The following is a 19,511-nucleotide window of genomic DNA, read 5'->3' on the forward strand; positions in this document are numbered from 1 at the left end:
ACGTTATTTCAACGTGAATAAGGTTTCCATGGATTTAGGTTTAAAACGTGTTAAAATTTAACTACGAAAGTATGTATGTTCCGGTTTACACGGACTACTTTTTATGCTCATTAGATTTAATATTGAGTATTAAACCGCGGTATCTTTCTCTAAACTGCAATTAAAACTTGGAACAAAATCTTACGGAGAACTATGGCGGCTTTTCAAGGATCTAGATTTTTACTTAAGGGTGGGCCCCCAATTTGTGTAAAAACAAAGATAACGAATAACCTGATAGTAAAGTTGGTATCTTGACCAGCGAGGTGGGGTCCAACTCCGTAGAAATTCCCTATAAAGGACCACTGATCGCGTATACAGTTGATTAAATAGGTCCAAGTATTAATTAAAAAAAAAAACAAGGTTCCAACACTTATTATCGTGACGTAAAATCATAGGAAGGAAGTGGCGGGAAAGTTGCGCGTTTTTTTTTCTTGGTTATAATTTCAATGTTTGTAGGTTTTAGATGAAGTCTATAACTCGTGGAAAAATAAGTAAAATTAATTAATTTTCATGGCCTACTTAAACTTATTTACTTTGGACTATCTTATTTTATTTATTTTTTTCTTGATTCTAGATTTAGTTTTAAAAATTTAACGAGTTTGGTTGGTTAGAGACGAAAAAAAAAATTATTTTGATTTTACATTTTACTAAAAAAAGGTGGATGCCCAATTAGAACGTCAACTTTATTGATTGTGTTTTGGTGAATTGCATGCTGGGAAACCATATGCAAAAAAATCAAGCGTGCGTTTAAAGGAGTACAAGTATATTTCGCCAATTTAAAACGCCAAGCATATTTTTTGCATACGTATATCGTGAAGCGTGATATTCGTGCATCTAAATTTCTTGTTTGTCAAAAAATAACAAAATAAATAGATTCCACGGATACGAAAAGGGTTAAGCCCCATTATTTTCGAAATAACTTAATCGAAAACATCTATTCATAAAAAATCACGAAACTGTACAACAAACAAACCCATATCGGAATACGATTAACCATGCATGAAAGAATGATAGTTTGTTTCGTATTATTTAATTTAAATAATATAAAAAAATATCATATTTTTTTTAAAATTTATATTTCGAATAATAAATTTGAATGCACGAAGGCTAACTGCTGTTTACTATTTTCAATTTGATCGCGTGTTGAAATTTTAGTTACGGATTAATTCAAGTTAAAATATGACAGGATTATAAAGCGACGTGAGATGTACCATGTTTCAACAGAACTTCATGAACTGAAGTTGAAAAAAAAAATGCTTGAGAACTACTTATAAAAGGATATTGGCATATAAATACACGATACATTTAAGAACAATTTTGCCAAACATCAAATATATATGTAATCCACGAAGTACTACATCATATTCTTTGCATTGAATAATTGCTAAAACCAGACTCCCCTAATTTGCATTTAAATCTCCATGACGGTTCAGCTAGATACACGTGTATAAAACATATTTCGACAAATAAAATTGATTCGATAAATATAATAGATTTATTCCATGGGTGTATCCGATTTATATTAAAATTGCACGAGCAAAGAAAACCTTAAGAGAGAAATCTCAGGCGATATCTGATAGTTTTCTCGAGAAATGTTTCAAGAAAGTTTTAAAGATGATGACGGATTAACGAAAATTGGCGAAAGAATTTTTTATTTTTCGGTTCCATCGCAGCCATCATAACAAAGTATTTCCTTTAGTTAAATAAAAAAAGCAAAGCAAAGCTTCGTGGAAGATCGATTCAGTTCTTAGCGATTTCTTCCAGGAATGGCGGAGAAGTTAAGCTATAGCCGCGGCAGCACTCCCTTCCCAGCATTCCAAGGTTAACAATCTCTTCAAGCGCATTCCATTGTAAACACCATGTATCAGGAATGGATTATCCCGACGTTACCATACAGAAAATGTTACTTAGTCGGCATTAATTGATCTTTCTAAGGCTTAAGATTGCATCTCTAAAGATTGGACCAGTTGGAAAATTATTAGTGGATCAGTTTATTAATTAAAATTGATTATTTGAAATGGACATCGGACTGCAGTTGGAGCAGTCTGTTTATCTTTCGTAATTTAAGGATAGCAGATGAGGAGAAAACATTTTTTTCCACTGAAACAGAACAACTGAATTGCAAAGAACACCTAATATCCCCAAATATGATATAAAATTGTAATCTCGAGTTTATATACTTCAACAGATTAAATGAAATAGAAACGTGTATCCCTCTTATCAACTGTAATCATCGAATGATCATCGTTTTCAATATTCCACGGCCATTGTCGTCTAGGCTTAGTTACGGAAAAGAAACAAAAGATAGATGGCTTTTTAAGAGCGATAAGACAAACAAACAAAGCCCATTCTGACTGTTGAAATTCTTCGCGTACTGGTAATGATATTTCTTAATTTGGAGAGAGTAATAATTAATATTACCTCCTTTTTTAATTCCACAATATATTTAATAATTTAATTTTAATTCTTTCGTAAATTATGAAGTTTCCTTATCAGATTATTTGACAAGACAATAGTTAATGCAAACACTCGGACGCTGCAAGAGTGTCTAATTGCAAAATAAGGAAGTTTTGATAAGCGGTCGGTGTTCGTAAACACCTATGGTTTCGTAACTTTTTTTTCATGTAGAAATAATTTCATATTTCTGCAATATATAAAAATATATAAAAACATATTGCACTTAAAGTTTCATTACCTTCGTATTGCACCAAATATTGATTTCGCAAACTGTTATAATGAACGACATTACTAGTCCATCCAATTTCTTTTTAACTTAATTAAAACCAGCTTTGATTAAACGAAGAAGAAAATAATAATAATCAAAAAAAGGTACACGACCTCTAATATCGAAATAAGAAATATTCAAAAACGTGATATCGCGAATAACAATTTTACGATAAGGCATAGCGTATAGTATAGCTAATTTTTACAATTTCTCTATAGCTCATTAATTCATAGAGATCATAAATTCTTTATCTCGACCCCATCAAATGGGATCCCATCGCACCATCCCTTGAATAGAAAAAAAATATTCAAATTTGAATTGAATAAGAATGCTTTGCAAGAGCATTACACGGAGACCATATAGATGTGTATTAGATCATTCCATCGGAAGTAAATTACCCCAAAGTTAAAACACTATCTTAAACACTATCTCTGTTTTCACCCTAACAAATTTGATTATTAATCAGTTTCCGCAGTTACAGAAATCAGAGGATATTTCGCTAGTTAATTTAATAACTACGGATTAATTTACTTCTAATTTTATATAATACGTATAATATAGAGATCTACGCTCTTGATACGCCTAATGACTCATTAATATAACGAATTGGGTAATCAAGGACCCGGACAGCGACTATATACTTTCAAAAGAAGAGCGTTACAGCATTACCCTCCTCTTAAAATATATTATATTACCCTTGAAAAAAAGAAATGGTGTAGATATTTCATTTTTTCGTAAGTTAGAATATAATTTAAAAGAAAACTCGCCCATTTTAGTCCCAAAGTATATATGTATTAAAATAGATCAGGCCGTAAATGGGAATCCTATTAGCTTTAATACTAGGCCTTGGCAAAGAGGTTGAAAATAGCTACATTCGACCCTTAGACACTCCCTATACGCACTCAGTAAGGGCATACGAGATTGAGGGGTTCTAACTTTTAAAGTAGGGGTATATTTCATCCTCTTGGAGGAAGAGATACGTTTAATACTACTTTTTGTGAATGTAGTTTGCCACGGAGGATCATTCCGCCGTATGTTCGTCAATACAAACCAATTCCGATGAGTTTAGGAGGTTCGAACTCGGGGTATTCGAACTGTAATGTCGATATTTAAAAAGCGACTTAACTTCGCAATTAAATTGAGGATAAAAGTAAATTAAAAGCAGCTGATGTATTTCCTACTAATAAATTCACTGTTAAAACCGGTTTCACTTTCACATATTCCTTCCTTTAAAGTTTGGAATGAAAGTGGAAGATCATGATATAAGCCTTGGTCCTTTGTTTACATTTGTGGAATACAGTTAGAAAGAGTGGATACATTAAATTCTAAATTATTCGGGCATTATAATTCCAAAATTAGGGACTCTTGGTCCTATTTAAATAATTCCTAGAAAATTAACAACTAAATTTCACTAATTATAAATGTTTCGTTTAATCTGAAATTTCTTTTTGCTGAAAGGAGGTTTATTTAAAAGCGAAAACATACTATTTTAAAGTAAGCAACGGACTCTAATCTTGTTTGGGGTAAACTAGCGGTAATAAATTAAATATTCCAATAAATAGGAAAACCTTTTTCTCATAAAAAGCAAAAACGTCTGAGCGAGCTAGACTAGGACCCCCGCTGATTTTTGAGAAGCGCGGGCCCACGGCTCCATTCTCGATTATTGTCAAATTTAAAATATTGGCCTGGGCTATAGCTACCTGCAACAGCGTACGTTTTTTGCAGGTATGTAGGTAAAATGGGGCCTGGAGATTGATCAAAATATGGCCCTGAATCTTTTTAAGTCTCAGAATGAGGAATGGATAAAGGATGTACTGATATTTTTGAACGGTAAATATTATAAAAGAAAAGTTAATCTATATTGAAAACATCCCCGCTGTGAAAAAGAATAATGTTTTATTTTCTAGAAGGGTAACTAACTACCATAGGTCATGTTTTGACTTGGACTTCTACACCAGGGCCGATTTTCTCTAATTTTAAATGACTACTTAACGGTTAAGATTAGACTATAGTAATGAGAACCAATAGGATAGTGGCGTCCAAGATAAATTTAGTCATCATTACACACTGACCTACAGACTTTCAATCGGTAAAAATAAATAAATAGACATCGGCCGTTTCAGGTACTATACGTCTGAAACACGAGGAGATAGATTGACCAGTAAATTTCTAAATTGCGCGCCTTTCTAAATAAACACATTCCACGGGTGGTCGCTCGTCTACCGCCTGCCGTACTGGCGAGTCTGCGTGCCCGTAACTTCGTATACCGACAACCTAATCATATTGAACAATCTTCGTAGCTTCTTCCATCCTTCCAAAGATACCACCATATTCCGCACCGGAAAATACCTTTTTTGAGCTCGTATCCTAATCTTTCTACATACATATTTTCGGTTCACTGAAGAACTAAGTCATAAACAAGGCCCGGATTATTTTACCGGGGAGAAAAACACAATTTTGAAATGTTGAAGATAAACGCCATCTAAAGTAGATTTAAAATTATTCCCTAATTATTTTCGTTTGAGAGAGCTCTATAAATAGTTCGGCAATTGCAGAAGCTTGAGAAAACGCAATTGCGTCATTGTCTGTTATTCCTCCTTTGATTGATATTGCATATTGTATTGCACCACCCGTCATCACGCATTCAATCATTTCCAATTGTAATACGTTTACAGAAACAGGTAATTGAATTCAAAGAACACTTCCATTATCTTCCCGAGCCCCTGAACTCAACTTGGCTATCATTTACATTATACTCCTACCAAATCGAATGCTTCAAACTAGTTTTGAAGATTACCCATGGCCATGGCTGGCTTACAACAACACCCTTCCCACGAAATTCAAGATCTTACAAATATCAAAACGAAACAAAATGATTCATCGCCTATCGCCAAGCGTATAGTTAAGGGATTTTGAAATATACAACAAGAAGAAATCCGATCGAGACTTGTCTAGTATAGAGAAACCAAGGTTAATATTGTACAAGAAGAAAAGAAATAAGTATGTACTTGGGATATTAAGGGAGACCTTCCCACTATCACACGCGCGTAGAAAGATGCTAGCATCATCCCCGAGATTATGTTGCACAAGTTTTGCTTTTTTTACTATTGGACTGCAAATGATGAAGACGGCTAATGGAGATCCATATAATTTGCCAAAGTTCTACGGTCCCGGGGTAAATTTTTTCCAAGACTGGAGTGTTCTTGATTGATAGACTTAAACCGGATGCAAAATAAGCGTGGTACACTAACACAAAGTTATCACTTGATAGTAATGCCATACTGCATTTAGATTCACGTTTTCATGGACCATATTATGAATTCCCGTGTCAATTTTCAAGCATTTCTCCAGGAAATTTCCAACAACCTTCCATGGTGAGTTTACTTGATTGAAATTTGCTAACTTTCAGTTAATTTACTTAAATTCTGAGCCCTTGCTAAGGCGTAGTTGTTCTTAAGGCTTTTTTTATACAACAAGTAAGAGAAATGAAGTCCTCCTACTTTCTACCCTAACCTATATTCCACCTACACCGCACGGTAAGATTGAAAATTTTAATTTTACACCCAATGCTTAATCAAATTTGGTGTCTTAGTAAAGGTATCGTCTCACTATATTTGAGGTGAACCGTCTGGTAATGTTAACTCAATGGTACAGAAATAGACAGACATAAATAGGGCGCTCCTAAACACTAAGCCGACCTTTAAGTTGATTTTAAACATTGAAATTAATTGCCAGCGTCTATTAGCGAGTTATAAAATGTTTAATCGCGATAATTACGTGTAATGTTTCAAAACTTTAAGTGTATTAAACGCTCTGTATTTTCCCCTGTAATTTCCCTACATTTAAGTAAGTTAGTATACGCCAGGCAAAATATAAAATTAACTTTAGTTCATTTCAATTTAAATAATTTGATGCAAATAAGGATGTGTGTGTGCTCGCAATACAAATTACGGAATCATAATATAAAATAACGAAAAAGAAAATTAAGTATCTCCCTTAAAAACTGAATAAAAAGTGCCAATTAAGTTCTAAAAATACTTTTACGTTGTTTCATTATTATGTTAATTACTGGTAAATTTACTAATATTTGAATAAAGAGTTAATGATTGAAATTTTTACGTTTAATTGAAAAATTAAAATACCGCTTCGTGCACGCGTCGAATGTTACGTATAGCACAACACACTCGCTTATAGTTTAATGACAAAAGCCAGTAGGATTTGGGATACCCAATGTAAATGTGACGTTCCTTGAATTTTAAATAGACGATTTTTTCTCTTAAAACCAACGCGCTGTCTGCTCGGATGAATAAAAAAAACTTAATTTGTTTTTACTTCCATTTGATATTTAAGTAGGGACACGTATTTCGATGGTTTACTAACAGTTACTAAAATGACAGCTTGTAGCGAATGGCAGTTGAAATAATATTACAACATTCGACGGCCTTTGCGAATTAATTATATAGGTTGTTATTTTGACCAACAAGCATGGTAATTTTGTAATAATTATGAAATTTCTCGAGCATTTTTTTAAACATTAAAATTACTAATAACTTGAATGCTAATCGGAGTCAATTATAAAATAACTTAAGTGTCACAATTACCGAAATTTTGGCCACTGATTGTCACGTGAGACATTACTGGACAGCGTCTATAAATTCCACTCAAAGACAACAGCAGAAACAACATTTACATTCACAAACCTGAATATTCCCAAAGTTTAAGTTTCCAATGTTTTTTGGGCGCGTAATAACTTGGAAAACACTCAAATTTAGACATTAAACTAAATTCGACTTAAATCGCGCTATGTCCAATTAAATTATTAACAAAATATGTAAATACTGAGCTGGGCGTACCATACTGGATAATAGGTTAGAAGCGCAAATTCGCGATACAAGAAAAAGGGAAGGAAGAGAAAAAAGAGCGCGTCTTATTTGCGAGTGTAAAAGTGATCTTTCTAATAAACACTATACCACCTAGCAAATTTGAGTTTCCTTACCCCGTAATCACGAGGATAAAATGATATAGGGGCAAACGAATTGTATTAAAATGCTAAATAAGTCCTCGCCCAGTTTTTACAGAAAGAGCTACGGATGAAGCGAAAAGAAAAAAAAAAAGAGAGACCATAACCAGAGCAGGTGGTGAATTAAAAAAACTAAATTATAAATTTATAAACTATCAAAAGCCGGAAAGACGACCTTAGTAAACTCTACACAGAGAACATTCAGTCGTGTTACGAGACGTTGAGTGATACGAAGCCCTTAACCAGTTTTCTTACAGAAGAAAAAAAAAATCAAAAAGGTTAATAATTTTATAAACAAAATTGAACGGTTACGTAAAACCTTCACGCGTGCCGGCCGGTTGATTCGCGGGCTAACTCAGGTAGGTAAGGTAAAGAGCATCGAGTCTGTCGAAAGCAGAGGCTTAGGATCATACCGGTTGAAACTTACGCGCCAATTTCGGATAGGTGTGACCCTAGTGCACGTGCATGGAAACTGGTACCAAGGAAACCCACAAAGGACCTTAAGGTTAACCCAAGGTACTCACGCATTTCACGATGTCCACCTCAAATATAGTTCAAACTGTCCAACTTCCGAAAACTGTACGCGACGCGAACTAAGCGGCCGTCGAACGCGTCGTATTGGCCGTCAACATTACCACAAAGGTTCCGTTCTATCGGACAGAAGAATCAAGTTTGTAATATCGTTCGTTGTGTGTGTCCCGTTTGGTCCTGGTAACGCGCGCCTATCCGGCCGGACCCGTTATGTCTGGCGTTTGGAGGACCGATGGCTTCAACGCGTCTTACTTTATCGTATGCCTGATTCAATGTAAAGATATTTATAGTGGAAAACCAAAAAAGCGCGAGCGAATCTCTCGAATGAAACAAAATCGATGAATTAAAAGTTCCAAGAGTCATTAAGCCTCGGCGGCTGATTTTTTCACGGTGGTATGGTATAATTTTACACGCGGGGAACGGTGCGCGGTTCGATGTAAAAGGTAGGTAGGTTACCTGAGCGCTTCGCTTTCAAAACGAGGAAAAATCAACTTTGGCGATTTTCTATAACGCGGCAGATTAAACTCGGGTACGCCGGGATATGACCAAGGCTTAAAAATTGAGGGGGAAAAATACCTTTTGTTTTTGAGCAAGCAGAATGCAATAGGCTACCTAGTCAGTAATGTATAAAAGCCGTTTTTTTTTAGTAAAAAGGGGGTGTTGGCGAAAGTAAACGCTAGGTTGTGTCTAGGCAACAACAAGTTGGGTTATCACGTTCGGACTAAGGGGTGACTAAGGTTGCTCGGCCCCCCTTTCCCCCCTCTCTCTCTGAGGTGGGGGGGGGTGACGAAACCCCCCAAATATTCTCTTCTTTTTAGTTAATGACTTTCTCCATTTAGCCTTTTCTCAAAGAGAGAGAATTCAGAGGTGATTTCGCGGCCATAACATTAAATACCGTCCAAGTATGGGCGAAAAATTCAAATTAAATTATTTTTTGGTGGGGAAAGGAAAATTAAAAGTTAAAATTAGAGATTCTTTAAAAAAAGGGGAGGTCTTTTCTTAATATAGGGGAATTAGTACGTTTCCTCCCCCCCTACATAAAATCACCAAGGTACTTTAAAACTATACTCTAGCTAAAAAAAATCAACAATGAGCTATAATTTCCTTCTTGCATTTTGGGTCGAAAATTAAATAATTAATATTAATTAACGCGTTAATTTCGGACGAAGTATAGTGGGTCCAAAATAATATTTGTTTACATCGAAACCGGCATTCAAATTCAGGCGTGCTAGAATGCGTACAACCATGCAAGTCCAAAACATAAACGATAAACCGCTCATAAGTGATTTAATGTTGATATTTGGGAGTAATTTTACACGTGTTCAAATTAAATTACGAATGTTACGAAAGAATGTATATACGTATACAAAGTGTAGTTAGCGGTACACGCGCGTAACACACTGATTAGTATTCTTCGTCGATGAATATCACGTGATGCAAACCAAAAGCACGTACGTATACCATCCAAAGGCGCAATTTTGCGAGCACGAGCGAATCAGGTTATATGGCTAAATACGTGTAAGACCCCCTTTTTTTCAATTGAATAACGCGTCATACTTCATGACGTAAACAAAGTTCTTAAGCCTCGGTCTTTCATTTGTAAACAAGAGTTTTTAAATCATTTAAAAATCACTCTTTGATTACATGTCTATTAATTGCCATCAAGGGAAGATTAAAATTGCAATTTGGTTATAAAAACGATAAATGAGGCGTAAAACGTTACGTATTGAAGAAGATTTTTCTTAAATAAATTATTTTTGTTTTTGGTCACGGTTTTGCAACTTTTTCCTCCGACGGAGCAGAAACGAGTTTCGTCAAATTATTCAGGCTTCGAATATATATATATGCTTACTATTTTGACGGGTTATTATTTTTTTTTCCCTTGAAGGAGAGATAATAAGAGTGTTTTCACCCGAAGGACGTTATGTAACTAACAATCACAAAACCTTGATGAATGTCGCGTTGCCATCAACAGAAAACGGATTCCATACAATGTATTAAGAGTCACGAATGACAATACGTTTGGGTAGAGTGGGGTCCAAACAACCCAGGATCGAGGATCGATTCGCGAAATATTTATAGGCAATAAACCAATTTTGTCCCAAAGACTGAGAGGGCTTTTCAAAATAATGAGAAATAAATAAACTCCAAGATTTGTTGCCGATAAACAACCTTAAGGTTTGTCCCAATCAACGGAGCGCCAAAACAACCCTAATCCTAATCCCATAGACCAACAGAGATTAGTTCATAGTGAAATTTAAATTAGCCCAGTAGAAAATACAACATAATGAAGAGTAGAAACCTCGAAACGAACAAAGAGTATATAAGCGACGAAACAATATACTTTTCAAACCCAGAAATAAACAATGCGAGACATTAAAAGAAAAAAGTATTTCTTACCGTGAATGAACAGCTACTTGCGCCGGTCCTTCGTCCTGTACTCCTTTTCTGTAAATAAACAAAACGAAACCAAAATAAACAATAAAGTCAACAACAAAATATTTCTCAAGATTATTTCATTATTTCCAAAAGAAAGTTTTCAAGATTTCTAAAACCCAATTATAGTTGGTCCCCCTTTTAGATATAAAATGGACCTAATCCATTAATTCCGTTGAGTATCGTGCAGTGAATTTTTAAACGAGATGGGTCTGGCTTGGCTTTGACTTTGACTTTAATTCTACCCATCTCCCTCTCGCTATCGCTTCGAATTAGAAAAATATTTTGGCTATGGGGCTTTGATATCCAGCACTCTGACTTAGAAGAAGAAGGCTAGTTCTGGTCCTGAGGAATCCGGATCATCGAGCAGGTGGCTCTCGTCCGGCCCTTTGCCCGCAGGCCCGACGCCGAAATCAAACTATCTTTCCTTGACTCTTGACTACACCCGAAGAGATCGAGCGCCGTGAAGAAGAAGGAAAAAAAAGAACCCTCACGATATGAAAAATGATCGGAATAAATTTTGTACGAGCCGACTCGATCGAACGCGACTCGCGAGGACTCGATGCATGTGCATGGTCAGGTAAAAAGAGAAAATCCATTTGATAACGTTAAACTTCGGGCCTAGACGCGCGCACGCCGATCTACCGTCTCCATTTCGGTTAATATTTGGACCTAACCCTAACTAACGGAGAAATACTGTTTCACGGACTTCAAACAAGGTCTTAAGGATATTTCAATGAAGTTTTTTGACACGGTAAAGCTAACCCTAAAGCGAGGTTGAATATTATGGATTACATGTAGTAGCGAGATTTCTAAATATTACTAGTATTTTTGCATTTTAGTATATTTATAAATTGATAACCTCGAGTCAAATCAAATGTTTGTTAATTTTGGTAAAAACGAAAATAAGATGGTTAGCTAGCTAGCTATACGTTCGCGTACGCGTATGAAACGTTGCGGTAAAATTGGCCAAGTCGCGTCATTCAACATAAGCGTTACGACGAGAAAACGAAACGTTAATCAAATAACAATCTTGATTTTTGAGTAAATAATGTATAAGTCATTTTTTTTCGGGTTACGTCATCATCAGAGAAAATAAAGCCAAAAAGACAATGGCGGCGGTCACCAAGTATGGACTCCCATCACCAGTGAAAAAAATTGCAATGTAGAAAACGATTACAAACGCGCTTGCATAATTCATTTTTTTTTCTAGTATGATACCTAAAGGTTTGAGTTATTGATTGATATTTTAATATAACTATAAATACGATGGGGTATATTTGATCCAGGGTGGTCAAGATATGTGTTATTGGTTCTAGTCAGTATCCTCTATTGTAACTGTACTAAACTATATACAATTTGGAACTAAGATAGCTAAGCTGAGTTTACAAATTTTTCTATTGAAATATTTACAAATCAGTTTAACTTCAGCGCTATAAATAGTCTTTTAAACGGGTACTAGCTAATGTATCAAGTTTAAATGTATTTTGATTTCATTAAAAGGTTTACGCAATAAGTTGTGGTTATGATTCAAAATTTATCTGCCTAAAATTCGGGTTCACTGCGGTTTGTAAACATAGCGTTAAGCCAAACGGAAAGTAGCTAGTCGAGTTCACAGGCAAGGTACATTTTAGAAAATTGTAAGAGAGCAAAGAAACAGATTCAAAACAATAATATCCAATCGAAATACTATAATAATTAAAAACAGTTAATTTATTCCCGAAAGCGCGTGTACGATTTAAAACAGCGAAGCCTCGGTTTGTTTCACTTTTCCAAAAGTATCATTACTAAAGATTTTTAATCAAGATCAAGGCCTTTAGGAACTAAACTTGGCCTAGTTTGGTTTATGACGATACCCGTATACGGATGACTAATGTTTAGAGTCAAATACCAAGTCTGTCTTTCAATTTTAATGATTAAGTTAAGCAGGAAAAAAAGAACGTAAGCGGAACGGGCAAAAAAAAGAAATAAATAATATGGAGCTCAAAAGCCCACGGGCTGAAAAGCAAGCAAACTTTTACACAGGCACATGGGCGCGAAGGAAAAGACCATCGATCAAGGTGGAACGGAGCAAAGTGACAACCGAAAAACGAAACGATATAATTTTTAAGTGTTGGGAGATTCCTGCAGACTATTAAAATTATAATTGTTATTATAATCATATAATAATACCAACAAAGATTCATAGAATTGAAATAACCGAGGCGTAAAATGATTTATTAAAAATGGGTGTCGAGATGATTTCGAATTGTATGGAATTATGCAAATGACGAAAAAATAAATTGGTGTCACGTGATACTCGATTATAATTTAAGAAATGATATTTCGATATTATTATTTTAAAACCGAACTTTAATAGTCTTTAACGCGTTCTTAACTAACGCAATCCTTTTTATCGAAATAAATGCAGCTGATAATACCTAACTCCGGGTCTATGAAAGAATATGAAACATATTTCATATCCATTAAACTTTTATCATTATACTATTTCGAATTGAGATGAGAGAGAACGCGGGACGATAAGACTGATGGTAACCCCGGGCATTCAGATGAAATAAAAAAATAAATAAAAAAAAGGATATTCACGCATAAATTTCAATTAATGATGATTTAGTACAAAATCATTAGTATATATTGTATTTCATAAACCAAATCTAATGATAAACGCTAATAGCAATATGATTTCTCAGTTCTCACGTCTTAGAGACGAGTTGGAAGTTTCATTTCAGACAACAGTACCTACAGATGAAAATTTCCAAGCAGACGAAACTAACGAAAGCTTACAATATATTTATAAATTTACGAACACGTCGAATATTCTAAATAATTCCCATAATTACGTAATAAAAAAATTAAAATAATCCTAATTTCAAACGTACCTCTAAAAAACCGCGCGTTTCATATAATTCCCGGCACTTTTTAGCATACTACACTGCATCCGATTTGTGGCAAGCAAAACTGTATTACAGACGGTATTCAACGACAACGTAAGCAATAAGGGGGGTGTGCTACCAAGACTCCCAAACGCGACTTCACCTTGGTAAATGCTAGTGATTTTTCTTAAAACAAGAGACAGTCTTAAGAAATAATAATAAAAAAAGTATATATAAAATAAAAGGGACTCCTGACCGGCCTTGGAAAAATGTGGAATCTCGTAGTGAAGAAAAACTATATAAATCGCTATCTCGCCTCATCACCGATAGGGGGCGTCCTACCTGTGTGGGTTGTATAGAGAAAGAACCCCTCCGAAAAGGGTGGGGAAGTTTAGGACTAACCTAACTAAAATTCTGGCCCACTCCGTAATAACGTCTAGAACTAGCACCCCATCCGCCAAGGGGGGTTAGAGGGGGGGGTACGAAAGACCAAGCCCATACACACATCGCCTCAACGAGCATTTACGCTAGAGACCAGGTAGGTGCGCCATTTCAATATAAATTCGAAGCTATCTAATCCACGGCTATGGCGAACGCAAAAATTTCGAAATTTATAAGTATAAAAGGAAATCGGTAAAAAACGTCTAGTGACATCAACGTATAGACCAAATCGGATACGATTAAAAACCAAACTTCCAGCGTATAAAATCATCCGTATAGTCAAAGGGCATAGTTTTAACGCGATGAAATGGTCTAATAACAAACAATGAATGCCCCGTGGCGGGGCCCTACCCAGACCCGGAGTAGCGAAATTCGAGATAGCAACTCCTGTCAAGAAAACTTCAAGACTTCAACTTTAAACGATGATTTTGGAGGAACGAGCGGCGAGAGCGGATAACAGGTTCATAAAGGGAGCTCTAGCAAAAAGACGCGGTATTAAAAAGGTAGGTAGGTAGGTATCCAGGTAAAGAAGATTCAACGGAGAGAGAGTGTTAAAAAAATACTAAAGTAAACCCCTATAACGGCATGATCATTTTTCACCGTCCACGTCCCTCGAGGAAATAAATACGCCATCGGATGAAGATCAAAATGAAAAGCTATCATTTTAAGACCAAAGAAAGAAAGAAAAAAATACTTATTTGTTTCCAACAAATAGACTGACCCCGCGCAATCATTTTTCACCCGACTTAAATCGAAAGTGAATAACTCGAGGTAAGATATATTCATAACATTCGCATTCAGTTCAAAGCATTGTACGTTTATTTATTTCTCTAATTTCGAATTCAAATCTTAGCTTATTTACTTTAAGTTATAGATATTTGGCGGTTAAAACTTATACTGGAGGGCTTTGCGTATTTCTTTCTTTCTTTCTTTGAGACGCAGACGGTGGAAAAAAATTATTTTGACGTGCGTCAAGGGATTTTGTTAAGATCAGATTTTACGCCTTATCAAATAATGTTTCAAAATTATTTTTTAAGAGGTGCGTGTATATACAAGCCTGTCAACTCTTAAATGTATAAAGAAGGATTAAGATGTTTTGATTTGGTAGCAATTAACTTCATTGTACAGTTTCCATGAAGGAACACGAGAGGAAGTTCTAACGTTTAACAATAGCGTTGGCCAGTTTTCCTTAACATCTATTAAATTTGTTAAGAGGTAGGTTTAAGTAATTCAATCAGCCATGGCCCTTTTTCACCTATCAGACACTAAAATAATTGTGTTTGGTAACTAACATATCTCTGTCTATCTAACCTACTTTGGGGTAACTTCAACAACTTCACTTCGAATTAATAGTAAATATAAGCAAAACATAATTGTTTTTCATAAAATTCTGACATAAGTTAATGATGATAAGGAATTGATTACCTCCTCCCAATAGTGCGGGCTTGTATAATAAACATTCATCGAGACAAGTAACCTTGAGTCCTTGACCGTACGTCGTAATTAATAAAATTTAATAATACCAGCATAAGACTGAAGTTTGGAAGTTTTCGTCACAATTACCTGCGGTATAATGGATGTTTGGGAACGAAACAGAAGCTTCGCGAAGCTTAAACAGTCATCGAGGTACCAGTATACAACTGAAATTTGCACGGTGCGCTGCTATTCCCGAAACGTTACTTCCATAATTTGGCTTCGTATTGTTGAATAATTCCACTCAATTTCGAAACTTCATCAATAATAAATCAACGCGTTAATGCATAACATAGCGCAATTCCTAAAGCTCACATCAGACACTGGAATATTCACGAAAGAACAGAATTCATCACTGCACATCTACGCTCTACGACTTCTGTCAATTGTAAAACAACCAAACTACAGAAGCAGTTTCGCGATTGCCAGTAAACCATAATCTCCTTTCACTAAGCCTAACGAAAGAAACGGAGGAGCTTAAAGAAAAGTCCAGTAGTCGAAAATAAAAGTCCATTTTGATGGATCACCGTGTCGTCTTAAGAGGACTCTGAAGAACTTACTCTCTTGGAATTAGAATTATCCTTTTTTCCAAATACCCCTATACACCGCGTAAGATACACGTTATTACTTAAGTTTAGCCATAGGCCGAAGTGACTCGCCGTTTCTATTATAACACCGAGTACGATACACCCCCCTTTCCACAATGCAATACTAAAAACTTTAAAAAAGTGTTTAAGAAAGCTAGGCTAGAGATTACCCGAAGTGGTCCTCGAAAATACGCGCGTGCTACATCTTTTCAATTCCAAGCACACGCGCAGACATCATCACTATAGTTTCGTTCAATAATACTTTGCAAAGCGTACGATGCTAACAGCGGATTGTTTCTCAATGTAAAACGATAACAGAAGTAAAAGTAGTCGTGGTAGACTGTAATTGAAGTGAAGTATAGTTTTTACCTGTTTTTCTTTTTTTTTCTGTCTCTCTCTCTCGAGACTGAGATTTCAACAATCTTTCGAATTTAAGTTACCCTCGACCCCCAGATGGAAAAAGGTCAAAATGCCGCTTATCAGAGCCACATTACGGTGGATTTTAAAAGCTTTTCCTACCGGTGGAATGCTTTTGAAAAAGATTACACCCAGAGAGGGTTTCTTGATCCAACTCAGTATGAGCCCAGAGGAAATTAATTCAAAGAAAATAAGAGGCGCATGCCAAAGGTTTTTAAAAGAGGAGATTTGAAATAAATAATTTAAATTTCGGGTATACACGCCTAACCTCAATATTTTTCTACGTTGTCACTTAGGTAACGTCAAGACCTACAGAATCTATTAAATTTATCCAAGAATAGTTCGCGGTTTAATATTAAAGATGCCTCGAAACAGGGTCTAAGTTGACGATCCAATATTCATAAAAATATTCAATAAATTCACCTAAAATTCTGATAGAAATTTCCTGACATTTTTACAGTATAAAAGGGGTCATATCTCACACACGTCGCCCTTTTTTCACTAAATATAAAATGGGTGGTGGTTCTGTTTCAAATTAAATTTATATTTAATAATATATTTTAACTGTATCTAGAGCCTTATGGTCACGTGACATAGGCGGATTTTTCTAAAAAGGTATAAGAGTTTTATACCTTTCATTCTTGAGGGATATATAATTTCGTAAAGTTTTTAAAACGAGTCGGTCAGAGATTTTAATCTTAATTATATACCCTGGGTATTGAATTCCTCCCCAACTCTTTAATATATTTAATACGAGATCAAATTATGATAAAAGGTATAAGAGATTTACAATCTTGAAATAGGTTGAAAAGCTAAAAATATATAGTTCTTCTAAAACTGAATATTAGGCATAGATAAAATTAAAATTTGATAAAAAAAAAAAAAAAGGAACGGATGGGATTTTATGGCAATTTATCTCCAATATTTTGTTAAACTGTGTACACGTATTTGAAATATGTACAAATATAATCTTAACAATGAAATCCGAGCTTTAAATTTGATAATCCCACTAACAATATTATTTCTTAAGAAGTTGATTACTCCGCGCTTTACTTTGAGTAATAGGCTTCTAACAACACGTGTAAAACAAGAATCTCTAATGAAACAAGTAACAATCGGCGTTGAATCTTAAACAAGTACCAAATGTAGACATCATTATGTCGAAACTACCTCCAAAAAATATAAAAAAAAAAACAAAAGTCCATCAAAATTCCGCAATAAAACAATAAATAAAAAAAAAACTCGAAACAAATAAGTATTATCAAAGAGGGAACGAAATTATTCAAAACATATCTTCATTAAGCGGATCTCTCGACCCTGAAGAAATACAAACGGCCATGCATCTTTAGAAACCTAAAATCCGCATTCTCGCGCGGCGGAAGGAGACAGCGTGGTGCGCGATGGCGACTCTACATATCATTTATCATAAAACATACAAACGTATAATTTCAAATGCGCTAACGTCATAGCACCCCCCCCCCCATTATTTAAATTTTTGTTCACTCAAAATGAATGCTTCGCAACACAAAAGGGTTTTCCCAAAATTTTTCAAAGCGTTTATTACATAGACAGAATTCAAGATGGAATAGACTAAATTATGGTGGTTTGATATAACTAACCAATCGTAATAATGGTTCGGTGTCAAAGGTAAAAAAATTTTGTGCACCTTCTAGAATATATTTTGATATATTTGGATCAATTCTATTCAATAAAAAAATTAAAAACATGGTGGAAGGAATATAACATAATATAACTTAACCATATCTCTCTCCACCTTCGATCCCAAATTTCCCACCCACTTCCTTTAATAAAGATAAGGGATGCCCTTAATAATTAAACGTGAAAAATTCCAAAAACATCACGTACAAATTAACCGCGCCTCCCTTTTACGCGCGTTTGAAAAAATTTAAATCTCTATAGTTAAATAAAATCACGAAGAAATTTGTAAAAAAAATTCTTGAATGGATGAAAAAAAAATAAATTTATGATAAAGATCTAAAACGTTTTAAGGAGATATAATTAGGCGAGAAGAAGTAAAAAACAGCGTAGCATACGCTTTTTTCACGGCAGGTTAAGTCTATTTATAAAAAAAAGGATGGTTCCGGGGCCTTTAAACAAAAAAATGAATGAATGAAAAAAGCCATAGTGAGTGGGATGATGATAAGATGCTGGAGAGCATGGCGTCGAGATGGGAGAGCGTCTCCCCTTCTTTACCGTTTTGGCGGGAGATTTTTGTAGCGCGTGGGCGTACAGGCACTTTCATCGCAATATCTCGAGGAGAAGGGAGAGAGCGCGTGCTAACATTCCCTCGCACCGTGAGTTTCTCTTCAGGTGGTTTTTGCCTTGGAGAAATTAACTTTGGGATTCTAAAGAAAGCTTTCTTTTCTTATAGTTAGTCTTTCTCGGAATTAGACCAAAAGATCCGAATTTCAACACGAGTTTAGTACTTCTTCTCATCCCCTATCTTGACAGCCACGTGATTACCGTTACAATTTTTGAATTAATAAAAGTTCTTAGGAAGCTCTGATACACGTTCCTTTAATTATTTACTCCATGGTTTAACTATACGAGAGAGAATTACGAAAGAGGGTTCACACCCTATCTTAAAAAGTTTCACGCCGAGTATATTTTAAAAAATCTTACACGCTTCTCTTCGAAATAGGAGAATTTCGGCGGGTTATCATCTTCTATAACGTCAGATTGAGTGTATAGCTTATAGAATCTTTCCCTTTTGATAATAGAAATATCAAATGATATTTAAATTGTAGAGATAAGGGTCGAGAAAAATCTTGTGGGAAACCAAGACCCTGAACGACAGCGAATGACTACTTACAGGCACGATGCTAAAAAGTGCAGTTAAGCAGCCCATATCCCACAAAACCTCGCGCCATTTCTAGTCTCACAAAGCATACCCAAAGTAGAAACCCTTTTATTACTAAGTACGCTAGCTAAGATGACCCCACCTTGAG

General features: G+C 35.2%; 1 protein-coding gene and 1 long non-coding RNA gene across 9 annotated transcripts in view; one reads left to right on the forward strand and one right to left on the reverse strand.

The window, feature by feature from the left end:
• trh (PAS domain-containing protein trachealess) overlaps positions 1 to 19,511 on the reverse strand; it is a 142,124-nt gene that overhangs the window by 70,398 nt on the left and 52,215 nt on the right. For 2 of the 5 annotated variants that reach the window (XM_089840998.1, XM_089841020.1), the window contains exons 1-2: positions 13,631 to 13,763; positions 10,716 to 10,763 (exon numbers count right to left, since the gene is read on the reverse strand). Coding sequence is in view for 1 of the 5 variants with exons in the window: in XM_089840997.1 (XP_089697123.1) it covers positions 10,716 to 10,763 (48 nt within the window). In the remaining 4 variants the exon portion in view is untranslated. Of the gene's footprint in view, positions 1 to 8,308; positions 8,450 to 10,715; positions 10,764 to 13,630; positions 13,764 to 19,511 lie in introns of those variants that run through there. The other 3 variants (XM_089840997.1, XM_089841001.1, XM_089841009.1) reach the window with 2 other exon arrangements.
• LOC149717871 (uncharacterized) lies at positions 13,906 to 18,543 on the forward strand. Of its 4 annotated transcripts, none has more exons than XR_016368069.1 (3): positions 13,906 to 14,576; positions 15,194 to 15,280; positions 15,504 to 18,543. It is a non-coding gene; the product is annotated as an uncharacterized LOC149717871 (long non-coding RNA). The 4 variants fall into 4 exon arrangements; XR_016368063.1 differs by having other exon boundaries at positions 15,592 to 18,543; XR_016368076.1 differs by having other exon boundaries at positions 15,103 to 18,543.

The sequence above is a fragment of the Phalangium opilio genome, unplaced genomic scaffold (assembly GCF_054372755.1).
Source record: "Phalangium opilio isolate 3A_F unplaced genomic scaffold, DU_Popi_V2 ptg000003l_1, whole genome shotgun sequence".
NCBI lineage: Eukaryota > Metazoa > Arthropoda > Arachnida > Opiliones > Phalangiidae > Phalangium > Phalangium opilio.